Genomic DNA, 17,859 nt, shown 5'->3' with positions numbered 1-17,859 from the left:
GCTAGGTTTTTCTTTTTTAGATGTATTTGTTTGTTTGAGTCTACCCTTCCTCTCTCTTGTTAACTGAATGGTTTTGTTTGGTCCTGCTTCCTAACATTCATTAGTAGACCCTTATGATAAAGTAGATATAAAGAGAAAATATATAGTTCTTTTTTTCTTTTTTGGTAAATAATCTGGAGAATTTGATAAAAAAGGCAACAATATGTATTTTTTTGAAAACTAAATTTTAGTTGCACATGGATGCAGAGCACTGCATTAAAAATTTTTAGTTATCCCTTTATCTTTTTAACTGAACTTCTAATTGAAAGGAAACTCTGTATTCCCTAACTCTGTTTTCTTTATTCACCAGTTTTCCTCTATAATTAGTCTCTTCTAACTCAGTCCAGTGAACATCATTATAAACTGGCCTGTTCTGGACCACACCCTACTGACCACAAGAACTGTCTCACCACATTGTTTTTCTCTCTGTTAGTATATACTTTTGAAATAACCTCTTTGGGATAAGGAATAAACAGTTTTCTTTATGAAAGATACAACAATGTCTGATTGCTATGTAAGTACCAGTAATGTGCTTCATTTTTTATATGCATAATTTTTATTCTCACAGTCATTTATTCCCGCATCATTATTGAGTAATCTCCTTTTTCCCTGCTGATTTGAAATGCTGTATTGTAAAGTAAGTTTTCATGGATTTTTTTTCTCTTTAGACCTTAAATTTCTGATTTGAAGGATAATAGCTTGTTCCCTGTTGTAGAGAATTGCTATTCAACTCAGATGAAGTAATGCACGTCAAGCTTAATTTTGGTGAAAACTACAAAAGAAAATTTAATATTATCCAAAAGTTTAATATTTCAGTCAATTTTTAATATATGTATGCCTTTATCTACAATTTTGTATTTTGTGATTTTCATATGACATTATGTTGTACGTCCTTGCCATGTTTCTGTGTGGCCGGCATTACAAGTGCGCTTTACTATCCAAATTTAATTCTTCAGTTAGGATATTGACTTTGGATGTTGGGGTACTGCCTTATTTGAATCTGTTTGATTCCCCAAATGTGGATAGCAAAAAGGAAGTGTTACTCAAATATATTTGGTTGTTGAGTTTGAGATTGTGGGAATTTTGGACATCAGGAACTTGGATAACACAAGATACCAGTATTCTTAAAAGAATATTGTACTGAAATGCTTCCTATTGTAGTGGGTTCTTTTGATCACAGAGAATAGAAACCCAATTCAAAGAGATTTGGAATAAAAGGGCATTGATTGGCACACTTAACAAGGAAGTTCAGAGGTTCAGTTTATTTGAGGCACAGCTAGATTCATTGGCCCGGTTTTGATAAGGTTTTGCTTTGTGTGTTAGTTCATGTTCTTTTACTTTTTCTGTGCATTCAGGGAAGATGGCTGCCAACTGCTCTAGGTTTACGTGTTTCTAGATTAACAGACCTAGTAGGAAAAAAAGCTTGTTTTTTAATAGTTGCCTGCAGAGTTCCAGTATAGAATTTCAGTGAGCGGCCACTATGTCTAAGGGTAATGGAATGCTTTGATTGGCTGGGTGTGGGTCTCAATTTATACCACCTTTCCCCCCTGATTGGGAGATGAAGTTAGCCCTTTGAAACTGGTCAGAAGGCAAGGGAGGAGAAGTAGTTTTTCAAAGGAAAACTGTACTTTGACTGGAAGAAGGTGTAGATTACCTACTGGGCAGACTACTCCAGTAACTGTTTATATAGCTATGCTATAACACGTCAAATAACTCATTTCTTCTACCACCTTTTCTTTCATTGAAAATACTGTAAGATGTTTTTTCTTTCATCACCTGATTTGGCTTTTATTTGGCATTGACTCAGTAGAGGTAAAACTGGATCCCATATCTCATCTAGTGAAGAAGATAAACTAATATGCTCTCTTGTCACATCTTACCTGATAACTTTCTCAACCTATCTTTTAAAAATTTCTTGCCAAAAAAAAAATAGTGTTTTTTTCTTTCTCAGAGGCACATGTCCACCTTTGGCTTAAATCTCATTCAGTCTTGCTTACCAAAGAAACTTAGATCATCTGTTAGACCTTCATTTCTTAAGTTTTCAGATTCTGTTTCTCTGCTTTGATTCATTCATACTAAACAGATTTAACACTTAACTTATATTACTTAGTTTTTTTCAGAGCATATTTGATCAACAAGTTTACTTACTTGCCAACCTGTCACTTCCTCCTTAACTTCTTACAACCTTTTTCTGTTTCTTTGCTGGGTCGCCAGTGATACCCAGAGATAATTGTCTCAGGCTGCTTACATCTAGAATTATAATGTGTAAGGGCTAAAAGGGAACTAAAAAATACTTCATTCAGTTTTTCCTATTTTGCTTGATGTTATTTTGATCATATTAACTTTCTTATGGCTAGAATATTACATCATCTCTTTTTTTCTTTTTTTTTCTTTCAGATTCTGTATTCTTATAGATATTTGTCTGAAAATAGCATATAGTTGGATTTTAAGAATCTGGTATGACAATTTTTGTTTTTTTACTGGAGCATTTACACTTAAGAGATTTACTGATATATTTAGTTTGCTTTTCATTTGTTCCATCTGTTCTAACTCCCCCCAACCCCTGCCCTTTCTTGCCTTCTTTGAATTGATTATTTTTTAATGGTTCCATTTTTTTCACTCTATTTGGGAAGTTAAAAATTTTTTTTCAAAATTTTTAGTGGTTGCCCTAGAGTAGGGATTAGCAGACTTTTTTTTAAAGGATCACATAGTAAATATTTTTGCCTTTGTGGACGATGTGGTCTCTGTTAAACTGCTTAGTTCTGCCATTGTTGTACAAAAGCATTGATAGATAATAGGTAACAGTATAAACTATAGGTAAAATCACCCAGATAAGGGAGCATTGGGTTGAGATAAGAAACTGGGGAATACATTTATTTTTTGAAGTGAGGTAGTGGAAAGGACCTATAAGAGTGAATCAGGCTCAATATCAGCTAATCATTTGGGAAATGCAAATCAGAACCACAGTGAGATATTACCACACACCAATCAGAATGGCTGTTATCAAAAAGACAAGAAATAACAAGTATTGGTTAGGGTGTGGAGAAAAGGGAACCCTCATACACTGATACTGCTGGTGAGGACGTAAATTGGTGTAGCTGCTATGGAAAACAGGATGGAGGGTCCTAAAAAAATTAAAAATTGAAATACCATATGACCTGGTTATTCTACTTTTGGAATTATTTATCCAAAGAAAACAAAAACATTAATTTGAAAATATATATGCACCCCCATATCCCTATGTTACTGCACCATTATTTACACTAGCAAAGATATGGAAGCAACCTAAGTGTCCATCAATAGATGAGTGTGTAAAGAAGATGTGTCATACACACACAATGGAATATTATTCAGCCACGAAAAAGAAAAAAACCTTACCATTTGCAACCATATGTGTACATCTAGAGAGTATTATGCTAAATGAAATAAGTCAGACAAAAAGATACAGAGAACAAACTGATGGCTGCCAGAGGGGAAGGGTGGTTGAGGGGTGGTAGAAATAGGTGAGCGGACAAAGAGAGACAAACTTCCAATTATAAAATAAATAAATCATGGCGATAAAAAAGTATAGCAGTACAGTAGAGGAAATATAGTCAGTATTATTTTATTACAATATTTATTTATAATGTTACAATAGCAACTTTGTAAAAAAAAAAAGTGAATCAGAAAGGGAGTGGGCCTATTAGGAAGATTACAAGAAAAATGATGTCCATATAAGGGCAGTTTCAAGAATGAGATGGCATCCTTAGTCAAATGCTATCATGTGGAGTGTTAAGATGAAGATTGAGAAGAAGCCTTTGGATTTGGCAATTTTATGTGATTGGTGACATTTCCAAAGAACATTAGCAGTTGCTTGCTCTGTGGGAAGAGTGGTAAGGGACTGGAGAGTGGAAATACATACCATTGATTCCCAATAACAGAATTGCCTAGATTCCCCAACCTTGAAACCATTATTGGGCCTAGAAATGTATATTTTTAAAACCTTGCTCAGATGATTCTGATAAATGCCCATGGCTGCTTGTCAAGATGTATTCGTGAGTGATATTTTGAGGTAACCCTTATTTCCAAACACAAAGCGATGTTTGATAAAGTAACAAAACGACCAAACCAAGTTGTCCTAAATGATTCTCAAAAAAGAAAAACATTTCTATGTCTCAGAAAGGGAACAGAATGCAAAGCAGTGAGAGGGACTGTGGCTGGGAGCTTGCAGTAAAGCAGCTGAGTTTTTGGCTTCTTGAAAATAATGGAGAGGGGTCACTGGAATTGGGTTCATCATTGGAAACCATGGCCAGGATAGGTGGGGCTCCACTGTTGAAAAACATAGTTCTGAATTTAGTTCCAAGGCTGACACATGATACACCTTAGCGATCAGACTGTAGTCAGTAGTAGTGTGTCTCCTCAAGTAGTGCGGGCACAACCTGCTTACTGTAAGAAAGGGCTTTGCTACTGACCGCTGCCAGATGCCTTTTGAAGTCTTTTATGGAGCCTTAAACATATGGATTCAAGAGAACACAGACATAGCTTTACAACTAGGAACTTGCCAGCTCAAAGCATATCCTCACTGTTAACTGCAGGACAGATTTCCTGACTTGAATAGATCAGCTGTAAAAAAGGTATTTAGGAGGTAACTGTGGAAATTGAGCACTGACCAGTAACATTAAAAACTGTTAAAGTTGTTATTAATGGTATTGTTGTATTTAAAAAAGCAATAAGTAGTAGGTTCTTAGTAAATGTTTGTATGAAAAACAAAAAAGTCTTCCATCAAAAAGTGCATCTGCAAAGCTAAATTCTCAAGCAAATTAAGCCATCTAATGCTGAGAATGATACAAAGTAAATTCAATCATAAGAGCACTTCACTCTAATGAGGTTAAAGTACCAGTCTGAAAAATATCAAATTATGCATTTAGGATTTTCGAGTAGTTAAGTGAGGGAGTAATATCCCTTAAATTAAAACAATTATGAAATTTAAATAGGTAGACTAAAGACCAGGAGAATGAAAATGATAGAAACCTTAAAAGTGAAAAAACTATAATTTAAAACAACAATAATAATGTGGTGTATATGAATGGGAAGTCAATAAAATAGGATGTCAGTTTTTCCATTATTAATCTATAAAACCAATGCAGTGTCATTCAGAATGCCAGGAAGTTTTTTTTAATGATGATTGACACTCTGATCTTAAAATTCTTATAGTAGAGTAGCCAAAGTAACATTAAAGAAGGACAAATTGAGGTAATATGCCCTCCAGGTATCAAAGCTTACTATAGATCTGTAATGATTAAGATAGGCTCAGGGATGGACAAATAGACCAGTGGAACAGGACACAGAACCTAAAACAGATGGATATTTATATGGGATTTGTTATATGACAAAGATGGCATTATAAATCAGTGGGGAAAGGTTTTAGGCTTTTCACTGTAGTGCTGGTTCAATTGCTAATCTGAATTGGTGTGAAAAAGAACCCTATCTCACAACACACAGAAATAAATTCTGTATAGGTTAATGGCCTACATGAGTAAAGCAAAACTTAGGCTTTTTAGAAGAAAATATAGAATAATGACTTTATGTTCTCAGGATGAGGGAGGTTTTTTAAAAACTATGCCAGGAGGTAATACTGTGTAGGCTTTAGAGCCAGTCTGCCTGCTTCAGATCTCAACTTAATGACATTAGGCAAGTAATGTAATCTTCCTTCCTTTTTTCTTTTTTTGAATGGTGCACCTGCCCAGGGGTCATCTTCATTCTTTATTTATAAAAAAAAAATTTGTATTAAGGTATTATTGATATACACTCTTATGAAGGTTTCACATGAACAAACAATGTGGTTACTACATTCACCCATGTAAGTCCCCACCCATACTCCATTGCAGTCACTGTCCATCAGTGTAGTAAGATGCCACAGATTCACTATTTGCCTTCTCTGTGCTACATTGTTTTCCCCATGATCCCTCATACCATGTGTACTAAACATAATGCCCCTCCATCCCCATTTCCTTCCCTCCCACACCCCTTCCCTTTGGTAACCACTTGTCCCTTCTTGGAGTCTTGTGAGTCTGCTGCTGTTTTGTTCCTTCAGTTTTGCTTCGTTGTTATACTCCACAAATGAGGGAAATCATTTGGCACTTGTCTTTCTCTGCCTGGCTTATTTCACTGAACGTAATACCCTCCAGCTCCATCCATGTTGTTGCAAATGGTAGCATTTGTTTCTTTCTTATGGCTGAATAGTATTCCATTGTGTATATGTACCACCTCTTCTTTACCCATTCATCTACTGATGGACACTTAGGTTGCTTCCATATCTTGGCTATTGTAAAAACTGCTGCGATAAACATAAGGGTGCATATGTCTTTTTGAATCTGAGAAGTTGTATTCTTTTGGTAAATTCCAAGGAGTGGGATTCCCGGGTCAAATGGTATTTCTATTTTTAGTTTTTTGAGGAACCTCCTTATTGCTTTCCACAATGGTTGAACTAGTTTACATTCCCACCAGCAAGCAGTGTAGGAGGGTTCCCCTTTCTCCACATCCTCGCCAGCATGTGTTATTCTTAGTCTTTTCGATGCTGGCTATCCTTACTGGTGTGAGGTGATATCTCACTGTGGTTTTAATTTGTATTTCCCTGATGATTAGACATGTGGAGTATCTTTTCATGTGTCTGTTGGCCATCTGAATTTCTTCTTTGGAGAATTCTCTCTTCATATCCTCCATCCATTTTTTAATAGGGTTATTTGCTTTTTGGGTGTTGAGTTGTGTGAGTTCTTTATATATTTTGGATGTTAACTCCTTATCAGATATGTTGTTTACAAATATATTCTCCCATACTGTAGGATACCTTTTTGTTCTGTTGATGGTGTCCTTTGCCGTACAGAAACTTTTTAGTTTGATGTAGTCCCATGTGTTCATTTTTGCTTTTGTTTCCCTTGCTTGAGGAGATGTGTTCAGGAAGAAGTTGCTCATGTTTATGTTCAGGAGATTTTTGCCTATGTTTTCTTCTGACAGTTTTATGGTTTCATGACTTAAGGTCTTTGATCCATTTTGAGTTTGCTTGTGTGTATGGGGTTAAACAGTAATCCAGTTTCATTCTCTTGCATGTAGCTGTCCAGTTTTTCTAACACCAATTGTTGAAGAGGCAGTCATTTCCCCATTGTATGTCCATGGCTCCTTTATCGTGTAGTAATTGAGCATATATGGTTGGGTTTATATCTGGGCTCTCTAATCTGTTCCATTGGTCTGTGGTTCTGTTCTTGTGCCAGTACCAAATTGTCTTGATTATGGTGGAAGTTCTATAATATTTCTGTTTTCTCATTTGTAAAATGAGGATGATGAACCCTTAGGGAATAATTATGAGGATTAAGTTAAATAATCTGTGTGAAATGCTTATAAAAACAATTAGTAAAAAGAAGCACACAATAAGAGTTAACTGTAATTGTTGTTAATCTTGTTTATTAATAAAGAAACAAATCATAAGCTGGAAAGGACTGATAAATTTGACATTAAAAATAAAAACTTCTTTACAAAAGAAGGCAGCATAAGCAAAATAGAAAGGCAGCATACCAAAATGATTGGTAGGAGATATTTGTCACACATTCAGCTGACAATTAATATCCAAGGTTATGTGCAAAACTCATTCAGACCAGTAAGGAAAAGACAACTCAAAAAAGGGAAAATGAACAAGCAGCATAGCCCAAGTGGCAAATGATAGAAGTGTTGCCTATCCTCACTAGTAATCAGGGAAATGCAGATTAAAGTAATGATATCCCTTTTTACAATTATATTGGTAGAAACTGAAGTATGACAATACTAACTGTTATTGGTTAGGGGACAGAGAAATGTGAGTTTTCCTACGCTGGCTATGAAAGAGTTGGTACAATTACTTTGGAGGGCATTTTGTTAATACCCAGTAAAATCGAAGAAGCTTAAAAGCCAGAAATTCCACTCCTAGGTAAAAGCCCAGAGAAATTCTAGCAAAGGATTTCAAATGCTGCAAAGCAATTGCAGCATTGCTTTACATAGCGTAGTATTGGAAACATTCTAAGTGTTCACTAGAAGGACAATTGATCTACAAATTGTGATATAATCATACAGTGATTTTTAAGAAGACAGACTTTGTTTTTTAGAGCAATTTTAGGTTAAGGGCAAAATTGAATGCAAGTACAGAGATAGGCTCACAGCTTGCCCCCACACATGCATAGCCTCCTCCATTATCAGCATCTCCCACCAGAGGGTACATTTGTTGTAGTTAACAAACCTACAATGGCATATTATTTGTCAGTTAATGAGCTTTACATGCATCAGCATTTACAGGAGCAAAGAATATTAAAGTTAAAGTGAGTTACAGACTATTCAGTGTAATGTGACAACCATTTTTTTAAGCTTAAAAAACTGAAACAAAACTATAATTTATAGAGAGCCACATATATAATAAAAATATAAAAGCATATATAGGAATAATACCAACCTAAGGATTGTGGTTACCTCTGCAGGGAAAAGGAAGGATCTCTGTATCTTTAATATCTTACTTGTTTGTAAAATGATCTGGAGCAATTAGAGCATTTTCAAGCTTGTTGAATTTGGGTGGTAGATATATGGCTGCTTTTTATATGTTCTATGATATTCTCTGTCTGTCTAAGGTAGACATCCAAGATCATCTAAGAAAAAGGTAAACAAAGTTTCTTCATTAGAGGACTTCCACAAATATGTTATATAATGAGAGAGTAGTAGCTTAAAAAAAATAACAGCATCTTTGTATGTTAAAGGATGAGATAAGTAAAAAGGATAAGATTGATAACACGTGGGAGTGGTTTTTTGACAGGCAAGTTACTGATTGAGATGATACGAAATGGGTTTTACTAGCAGCCCTGGAAAGGATGTGGGACACATTTTCTTTTTACCCAGGAATGAAATAACAGAGATGAGATGAAAATAGGAATGCGTTTTGAGTCGGATGAGTCATTTAAAGGAAATAACTGTTTTTTCAGATATGAAAGTTAAAATAATTCTAGATTTGTGATACATGTCAAGTTTGAAAAGATGGGGAGGATATATAGAATACTTACAAGAAATGTAATAAGGTTAGATATAAAAAGGTAGCACTGAAGGAAAAGGAAGGTTGAATAACATTTATAATGGTGCTTTAATGTAATTTTTTTCAACCTTATTCAGCAGGCCTGGGGCAGGATCTTTTTGTTACCCCCTTCTTCTCCAACTTTAAGGGAGGTAGAGGGAGCCCAAAAGTCTTGAAAAATGTCTATTCTTAAGCAGATTTCTCTCATTGTTCTCTTAGTTGTAATTTCATCTAGTTTAATTTTTGTTTGTTTGATCTCATCTTACTAATTTCACAAAAAGTTTGCCCCATTGTTGGCATTCTTTCTTGTTTTTGCTTTACCCATCAGAGTTTTTGGGTGCAGGGTGAATAGACTTGTGTGATCCTTCTGTCTGTCCTAATCCAGTGAGGCTCTTCAAGTATAAAGAAAGAAAGAAAGAAAGAAAGAAATTGATGCTCATCTGGGGTACCTTAGAAACATCTGAGATACTAGGGAACAAAATAACTTTTATTTGTAGTTTCTGGATTTTTAATTACTAATGTAATAAAACATTGAAAAAAATTTTGGTGTGTTGCTGTTTTAGAAAGTGTCCAAATTTGACAATAAAATTGTCAAATATTATGTAATATGTGGTCTCAATGAGACTATTTTCAAGACTGTTCCTATACTAAGTGTTAGGATTTTGTGTTCTAAAATATGTAATCAACATCTTGTTAAGCCTTTCTTTCTTGAGCATCTGAAAGCACTGATTGTGAAATATGACTTCTAAATATTTCACATCTCTTATGTTACAGTTCTTTAGCCATGAAAATGGTATGCACAGTCTTGAACATGTACTCTCCATGCTGATGGGACAGGATCCAATATGAATATAAATGATGGAGGAAGACGACGCTTTGAGGATAATGAACATACATTACATATATATCCCGGGACAATTTCAGAAGGAACAATCTACTGTCCAGTCCCTGCTGGAAAAAACTCCACAGCGGCTGAGGTGATTGAGTCTCTTATAAATAGACTTCATCTTGACAAAACAAAATGTTATGTTCTAGCAGAGGTAAAGGAATTTGGTGGAGAAGAATGGATACTCAATCCAACAGACTGTCCTGTTCAGCGAATGATGTTGTGGCCCCGAATGGCTCTGGAAAATCGCCTGAGTGGAGAGGACTACCGCTTTCTTCTGAGAGAAAAAAACCTTGATGGATCAATCCATTATGGCAGTCTTCAGTCATGGCTACGGGTGACAGAAGAACGTCGCAGGATGATGGAACGGGGTTTTCTTCCACAGCCTCAGCAGAAAGACTTTGATGATTTATGTAGCTTACCTGATTTGAATGAGAAAACTCTATTAGAAAACTTACGAAATCGTTTTAAGCATGAAAAAATTTATACCTATGTTGGCAGTATTCTAATAGTTATTAACCCTTTCAAATTTCTTCCTATTTATAACCCTAAATATGTCAAAATGTATGATAACCACCAATTGGGAAAACTTGAGCCCCATATTTATGCTGTAGCTGATGTAGCTTATCATGCCATGCTTCAGCGCAAAAAGAATCAATGTGTCGTGATTTCTGGAGAGAGTGGTTCTGGGAAGACTCAAAGCACAAACTTTCTTATTCATCACCTTACTGCTCTCAGTCAGAAAGGATTTGCCAGTGGAGTGGAACAAATTATTCTTGGAGCTGGGCCAGTACTTGAGGTAAGTATGTAGAAATACTTTTCTTACTCTTAAATCTTTAAAAAATAAGATAAAAATTTGGTAGATGTGAAAAATGAAATTAAATAGGAGCATAGGTTTTACTGTTAGATACCAAGGAAAGCTGTGAGATGGGAAAGCCAAAAAGGTGGTGTGGAAGATTGAAGGGTCATAGTGGTGCAAAAGAGATACGATGCAGACCTATGTGTACCCCTGTAAAGGGGGATAGTAGGGGCAGGACTCCTGTCTGTAATCAGGTTGTAGAAATAGGTGGTTAGAGAAAATATTCTTGTCAGTATATTTGTATCTTTGCAGCTGTACCATACATTTGTGTCTGGTGTTCTAAAGGTTCACTTTTGAAAATGTACAGAATATGGAAAAAAATTTTTAGTTCTGTAGTGTTTTAGAAGAAATGCTATCAAGAGTAGAAAGGAAAGAGCTGAAAGGAAAAGGTAATGCTAAATTTTTAAAGAGATTTTGTGAGGTATAATTGAGACAGTAAACTGCACATATTGGAAGTGTACAGTTTGATAAATTTTGACACACATATATATATTCATTAACCACCACGACAGTCAAGATGCTGAACATATTCTCTATCCATAAAGTTTCCTTATATCTCTTTGTAATCCCTCTTTCATACTCTTTCCAGCCCACTCATATACTGGACTACTTAGTGTGCTTTCAGTCACTATAGTTTGTATTTTCTATGGTTTTAGATAAATGGAATCATATAGTACATACTATTTTATACTCAGTATAATTATTTTGAGATTCATCAAAGTTGTCATGTGTGTCAGTGTTTTCCTTTTGCCAAGGTAGTATTTTATTTTATGGATATACCACACTTGATTTATCTGTTTGCCTGTTGATCAACAACTTGGGTTGTTTCCCGTTTTTGGTTGTTACACGTAAAACTGTATATAAGTTTTTGTGTGCATTTTCTCTTGGATAAATACCCAGGAGTAGAATGACTCGGTCATAAGATAGATATGTGTTTAACTTTTTAAGAAACTGCCTAACTTTTCCAAAGTGATTGTACATACAGTTTTACATTCCTACCAAGCAGTGTATGACAATTCCAGTTACTCCATATCCTTGATAACACAATATAGTCATTCTGTTTAATTTTAACCATTCAAATAAATAATCAGTGGTATCTCATTGTGGTTTTAAGTTGCATTCTATGGTGACTGATGATGTGAGCAGCTTTTTATGTGTTTATTTGCCATGCATGTATCTTTGGTGAAATGGCAATCTTCTTAATATCCATTGCCAACCTTTTTTGGGTTGTCTTACTGTTGTATTGAGACTTTTTTGTAAATTCTTTGTCAGATATATGTTTTGCACACATTTTCTTCCATATTTAACCCTCTCTTAATAATATCCTTGGAAGAACAGAATTTAACAAATTTCCCTGTTTTATTGATATATATTTGACATATAACACTGTATAGTTTAAGATGTACAACATAATGATTTGATATGTGTATATATATTACAAAGTGATTACTGCAATAAGTTGAGTTAACACCCTTCACCTGTCTTTTTCTTGATGAAAAAGTACAAGATTTACTCTTCTGGTAACTTTCACGTATGTAACACAGACTATCTTAACTATAGTCAGCACGCTGTGCATTACGTCCCCAGAATTTGTTATAAGTTTTGACCACTTTCACCTGTTCCCTCTGAGTCTACTGGCAACCACCCTCTAGCAAGCACCAATCTTCTCTATGTCGCTATGAGTTTTGTTTTTTACATTCCACATAGAAGTGAGATCATAGAGTATTTTGTCTTTCTCTGACTTATTTCACTTAACATAATATACTCAAAGTCCATTCATGTTTGTCCCAAGTGGCAGGATATCCTTTTGTGTGATTGAATAATATTCCACAGTATATAGGTACTACATCTTCTTTATCCATTCATCCACTGATGGACATTTAGGTTGCTTACATATTTTGGCAATTGGAAATAATGCTGTAATAAACATAGGGGTGCAGAAATCTTTTTGAGATAATAATTTCCATTTCCATTGGATGGTTACCCAGAAGTGGAATTGCTGGATCATATACTAGTTCTGTTTTTTATCTATCTATCTATCTATCTATCTATCTATCTATCTATCTATCTATCTATCTATCATCTATCTATCATCTATTTATTTTTATCCTTCCTTCCTTCCTTCCTTTATCATTAATCTACAATTACATGAAGAACATAATGTTTAATAGACTCCACCCATCACAAAGTACCCCCACATACCCCATTACAGTCACTGTCCATCACTGTCGTAAGATGTTGTAGAATCACTACTTGTCTTTTCTGTGTTGTACAGCCCTCCCTGTGCCCCCGCTCCACATTATACATGCTAATCATAATACCTCCTTTCTTTTTTTTACCCCTTTATCCCTCCCCACCCATCCTCCTGAGTTCCTTTCCTTTGGTAACTGTGAGTCCATTCTTGGGTTCTGTGAGTCTGCTGCTGTTTTTGCTCCTTCAATTTTTTCTTTGTTGTTATACTCCACAGATGAGTGAAATCATTTGATACTTGTCATTCTCTGCCTGGCTTATTTCACTGAGCATAATACCCTCTAGCTCCATCCATGTTGTTGCAAATGGTAGGATTAGTTTTCTTATGGCTGAATAATATTCTATTGTGTATATATACCACATCTTCTTTATCCATTCATCTACTGATAGACACTTAGGTTGCTTCCATTTCTTGGCTATTGTAAACAGTGCTGCGATAAACGGGTGCATGTGTCTTTTTCAAACTGGGCTGCTGCATTCTTAGGGTAAATTCCTAGGAGTGGAATTCCAAGGTGAAATGGTATTTCTAGTTTGAGTTTTTTGAGGAACCCCCATACTGCTTTCCACAATGGTTGAACTAATTTACATTCCCACCAGCAGTGTAGGAGGGTTCCCCTTTCTCCACATCCTCGCATACATTTGTTGTTGTTTGTCTTTTGGTTGGTGGCCATCCTTACTGGTGTGAAGTGATATCTCATTGTGCTTTTAATTTGCATTTCTCTGATGACTAGTGACGTGGAGCATCTTTTCATGTGTATGTTTGCCATCTGAATTTATTCTTTGGAGAACTGTCTGCTCAGCTCCTCTGACTATTTTTTGATTGAATTATTTGCTCTATGTTTGTTGAGGTGCACGAGCTCTTTATATATTTTGGATGTCAACCTTTTATCATATGTGTCATTTATGAAAATATATTCTCCCATACTGTAGGATGCGTTTTTGTTCTATTGGTGGTGTTCTTTGCTGTACAGAAGCTTTTCAGTTTGATATAGTCCCACTTGTTCATTTTTGCTTTTGTTTCCTTTGCCTGGGGAGATATGTTCATGAAGAAGTTGCTCATGTTTATGTCCAAGAGATTTTTGCTTGTGTTTATTTCTAAGAGTTTTATGGTTTCATGACTTACATTCAGGTCTTTGATCCATTTCAAATTTATTTCTGTGTATGGTGTTAGAAAATGATCCAGTGTCATTCTCTTACATGTAGCTGTCCAGTTTTGCCAACACCAGCTGTTGAAGAGGCTGTCATTTCCCCATTGTATGTCCATGGCTCCTTGATCATATATTAATTGACAATATATGTTTGGGTTAATATCTGGACTTTCTATTCTTTTCCACTGGTCTGTGGGTCTGTTCTTGTGACAGTACCAAATTGTCTTGATTACTGTGGCTTTGTAGTAGAGCTTGAACTTGGGGAGCAGATCCCCCCTGCTTTATTCTCCCTTCTCAGGAATGCGTTGGCTATTCGGGGTCTTTTGTAGTTCCATATGAATTTTAAAACTATTTGTTCCAGTTCATTGAAGAATGCTGTGGTTATTTTGATAGAAATTCCATTGAATCTGTAGGTTGTTTTAGGCACGATGGCCATTTTGACAATATTAATTCTTCCTAGCCAAGAGCATGGGATGAGTTTCCATTTGTTAGTGTCTTCTTTAATTTCTCTTAAGAGTGTCTTGTAGAATTCAGGGTGTAGGTCTTTCACTTACTTGGTTAGGTTTATTCGTAGGTATTGTATTCTTTTTGATGCAATGGTGAATGGATTTGTTTTCCTGATTTCTCTTTCTGCTAGTTCATCGTTAGTGTATAGGAAAGCAACAGATTTCTGTATATTCATTTTGTATCCTGCAACTTTACTGAATTCAGATATTAGTTTTAGTAGTTTTGGAGTGGAGTCTTTAGGGTTTTTTAAGTACAATATCATGTCATTTGCAAATAGTGACAGTTTGACTTCTTCTTTACCAATCTGGATGCCTTTTATTTATGTGTTTTGTCTGATTGCCTTGGCCAGAACCTCCAGTACTATGTTGAATAACAGTGGGGAGAGTGGGTATCCCTGTCTTGTTCTTGATCTTAGAGGAAAAGCTTTCAGATTCTCAGTGTTAAGGATGATGTTGGCTGTGTGTTTTTTGTATATGGCCTTTATTATGTTGAGGTACTTGCCCTCTATACCCATTTTGTTGAGAGTTTTTATCATGAATGGATGTTGAATTTTTTCAAATGCTTTTTCAGAGTGTATGGATATGATCATGTGGTTTTTGTGCTTCTTTTTGTTGATGTGGTGGATGATGTTGATGGATTTTCCAGTGTTGTACCATCAATCCATCCCTGAGATGAATCCCACTTGATCATGGTGTATGATCTTCTTGATGTATTTTTGAATTTGATTAGCTAATATTTTGTTGAGTATTTTTGCATCTATGTTCATGAGGAATATTAGTCTGTAATTTTCTTTTTTTGTGTTGTCTTTGCCTGGTTTTGGTATTAGAGTGATGCTGGCTTCATAGAATGAGTTGAAAGTATTCCCTCCTCTTCTATTTTTTGGAAAACTTTTAGGAGAATGGGTATTATGTCTTCTCTATATGTCTGATAAAATTCAGCGGTGTATCCATCTGGCCTGGGTTTTTTTTTTGGTTGTTTTTTGATTACCGATTCAATTTCATTGCTCGTAATTGGTCTGTTTAGATTTTCTGTTTCTTTCTTGGTCAGTCTTGGAAGATTGTATTTTCCTAGGAAGTTGTCCATTTCTTCTAGGTTTTCCAACTTGTTATCATACAGGTTTTCATAGAATTCTCTAATAATTCTTTGTATTTCTGTGGTGTCCGTCATGATTTTTCCTTTCTCATTTCTGATTCTGTTTCTGTGTAGATTCTCTTTTTCTCTTAATGAGTCTGGCTAGGGGTTTATGTATTTTGTTTATTTTCTCAAAGAACCAGCTCTTGGTTTCATTGATTTTTTTCTATTGTTTTATTCTCAATTTTATTTATTTCTTCTCTGATCTTTTTTATGTCCCTCCTTCTGCTGACTTTGGGCCTCATTTGTTCTGCTCTTTCCAATTTCAATAATTGTGACTTTAGACTATTCATTTAGGATTGTTCTCCCTTCTTTAAATAGGCCTGGATTGCTATATACTTTCCTCTTAGAACTGCCTTTGCTGTGTTCCATAGAAGTTGGGAGTTTGTGCTGTTGTTGTCATTTGTCTCCATATATTGCTTGATCTCTGTTTTAATTTGGTCATTGATCCATTGATTATTTAGGAGCATGTTGTTAAGCCTCCATGTGTTTGTGAGCCTTTTTGTTTTCTTTGTACAATTTATTTCTGGTTTTATGCCTTTGTGGTCTGAGATGTTGGTTGGTAGAATTTCAATCTTTTTGAATTTACTGAGGCTCTTTTTGTGGCCTAGTATGTGGTCTCTTCTGGAAAATGTTCCATGTGCACTTGAGTAGAATGTGTATCCTGCTGCTTTTGGGTGTGGAGTTCTGTAGATGTCTGTTAGGTCCATCTGTTCTCGTGTGTTGTTCAGTGCTATGTGTCCTTACTTATTTTCTATCTGTTGGATCTGTCCTTTGGAGTGAGTGGTTTGTTGAAGTCTCCTATAGCGAATGTATTGCATTCTGTTTCCTCCTTTAATTCTGTTAGTATTTGTTTTACATATGTCGGTGCTCCTGTTTTGGGTCCATTTATATTTATAATGGTTACATCCTCTTGTTGGACTGCCCCCTTTATCATTATGCAATGTCCTTCTTAATCTTTTGCTACTTTGTTTGAAGTCTATTTTGTCTGATACAAGTACTGCAACACCTGCTTTTTTATTCCTATTGTTTGCTTGAAACATCTTTTTCCATCCCTTCACTTTTAGTCTCTTTATATCTTTGAGTTTGAGGTGTGTCTCTTGTAAGCAGCATATAGATGGGTCTTGCTTTTTTTATCCATTCTATTACTCTGTGTCTTTTGATTGGTGCATTCAGCCCATTTACATTTTGGGTGATTATTGAAAGATATGTACTTATTACCATTGCAGGCTTTGGATTCGTGTTCTTTCCTATCTAACCGTGTAACTTAACTTTTTTATTAGCTATTACAAACACAGTGTGATGATTCTTTATTTCTCTCCCTTCTTATTCTTCCTCTTCCATTCTTTATATGTTAGGTGTTTTAATCTGTACTCTTTTGTGTTTCCTTTGCTTTTGTGCATAGTTGATTTTATTTTTTGCCTTTAGTTAGTATTTGGTTCGTCTGCTTCTTTGCTGTGATTTTATTTCCTCTGGTGGCATCTATTTAGCCTTAGGAGTGCTTCCATCTAAAGCATTCCCTTTAAAATATCCTGTAGAGGTGGTTTGTGGGAGGCAAATTCCCTCAACTTTTTCTTGTCTTGGAATTGTTTAATCCCTCCTTCATATTTAAATGATAATCGTGCTGGAAGCAGTATTCTTGGTTCAAAGCCCTTCTGTTTCTGTACATTAAATATATCATGCCACTCTCTTCTGGCCTGTAAGGTTTCTGTTGAGAAGCCTGATGATAGCCTGATGGTTTTCCTTTGTAGCTGATCTTTTTTCTCTCTCTGGCCGTCTTTAATACTCTGTCCTTGTCTTTGATCTTTGCCATTTTAATTATTGTATGTCTTCATGTTGTCCTCCTTGGGTCCCTTGTGCTGGGAGATCTGTGCACTTCCATGGTCTGAGAGACTCTTTCCTCCCCCAGTTTGAGGAAGGTTTCAGCAATTATTTCTTCAAAGATGCTTTCTATCCCTTTTTCTCTCTCTTCTTCTTCTAG

At 35.5% G+C, this 17,859-nt stretch overlaps 1 protein-coding gene across 9 annotated transcripts in view; it reads left to right on the top strand.

Moving 5' to 3' along the window:
- The window catches only part of MYO9A (myosin IXA), a 365,019-nt gene that overhangs the window by 97,762 nt on the left and 249,398 nt on the right, over positions 1-17,859 (top strand). For all 9 annotated transcript variants that reach the window (XM_073212119.1, XM_073212118.1, XM_073212123.1 and 6 more), the window contains one exon: positions 9,872-10,782. In XM_073212119.1, coding sequence (XP_073068220.1) covers positions 9,943-10,782 — 840 coding nt within the window. In that variant the 5' untranslated portion in view covers positions 9,872-9,942. The remainder of the gene's footprint in view (positions 1-9,871; positions 10,783-17,859) is intronic.

The sequence above is a fragment of the Manis javanica genome, chromosome 8 (assembly GCF_040802235.1).
Source record: "Manis javanica isolate MJ-LG chromosome 8, MJ_LKY, whole genome shotgun sequence".
NCBI lineage: Eukaryota > Metazoa > Chordata > Mammalia > Pholidota > Manidae > Manis > Manis javanica.
Note: the sequence above shows the minus strand (reverse complement) of the source record. Positions and strands in the feature narration are given on the sequence as shown.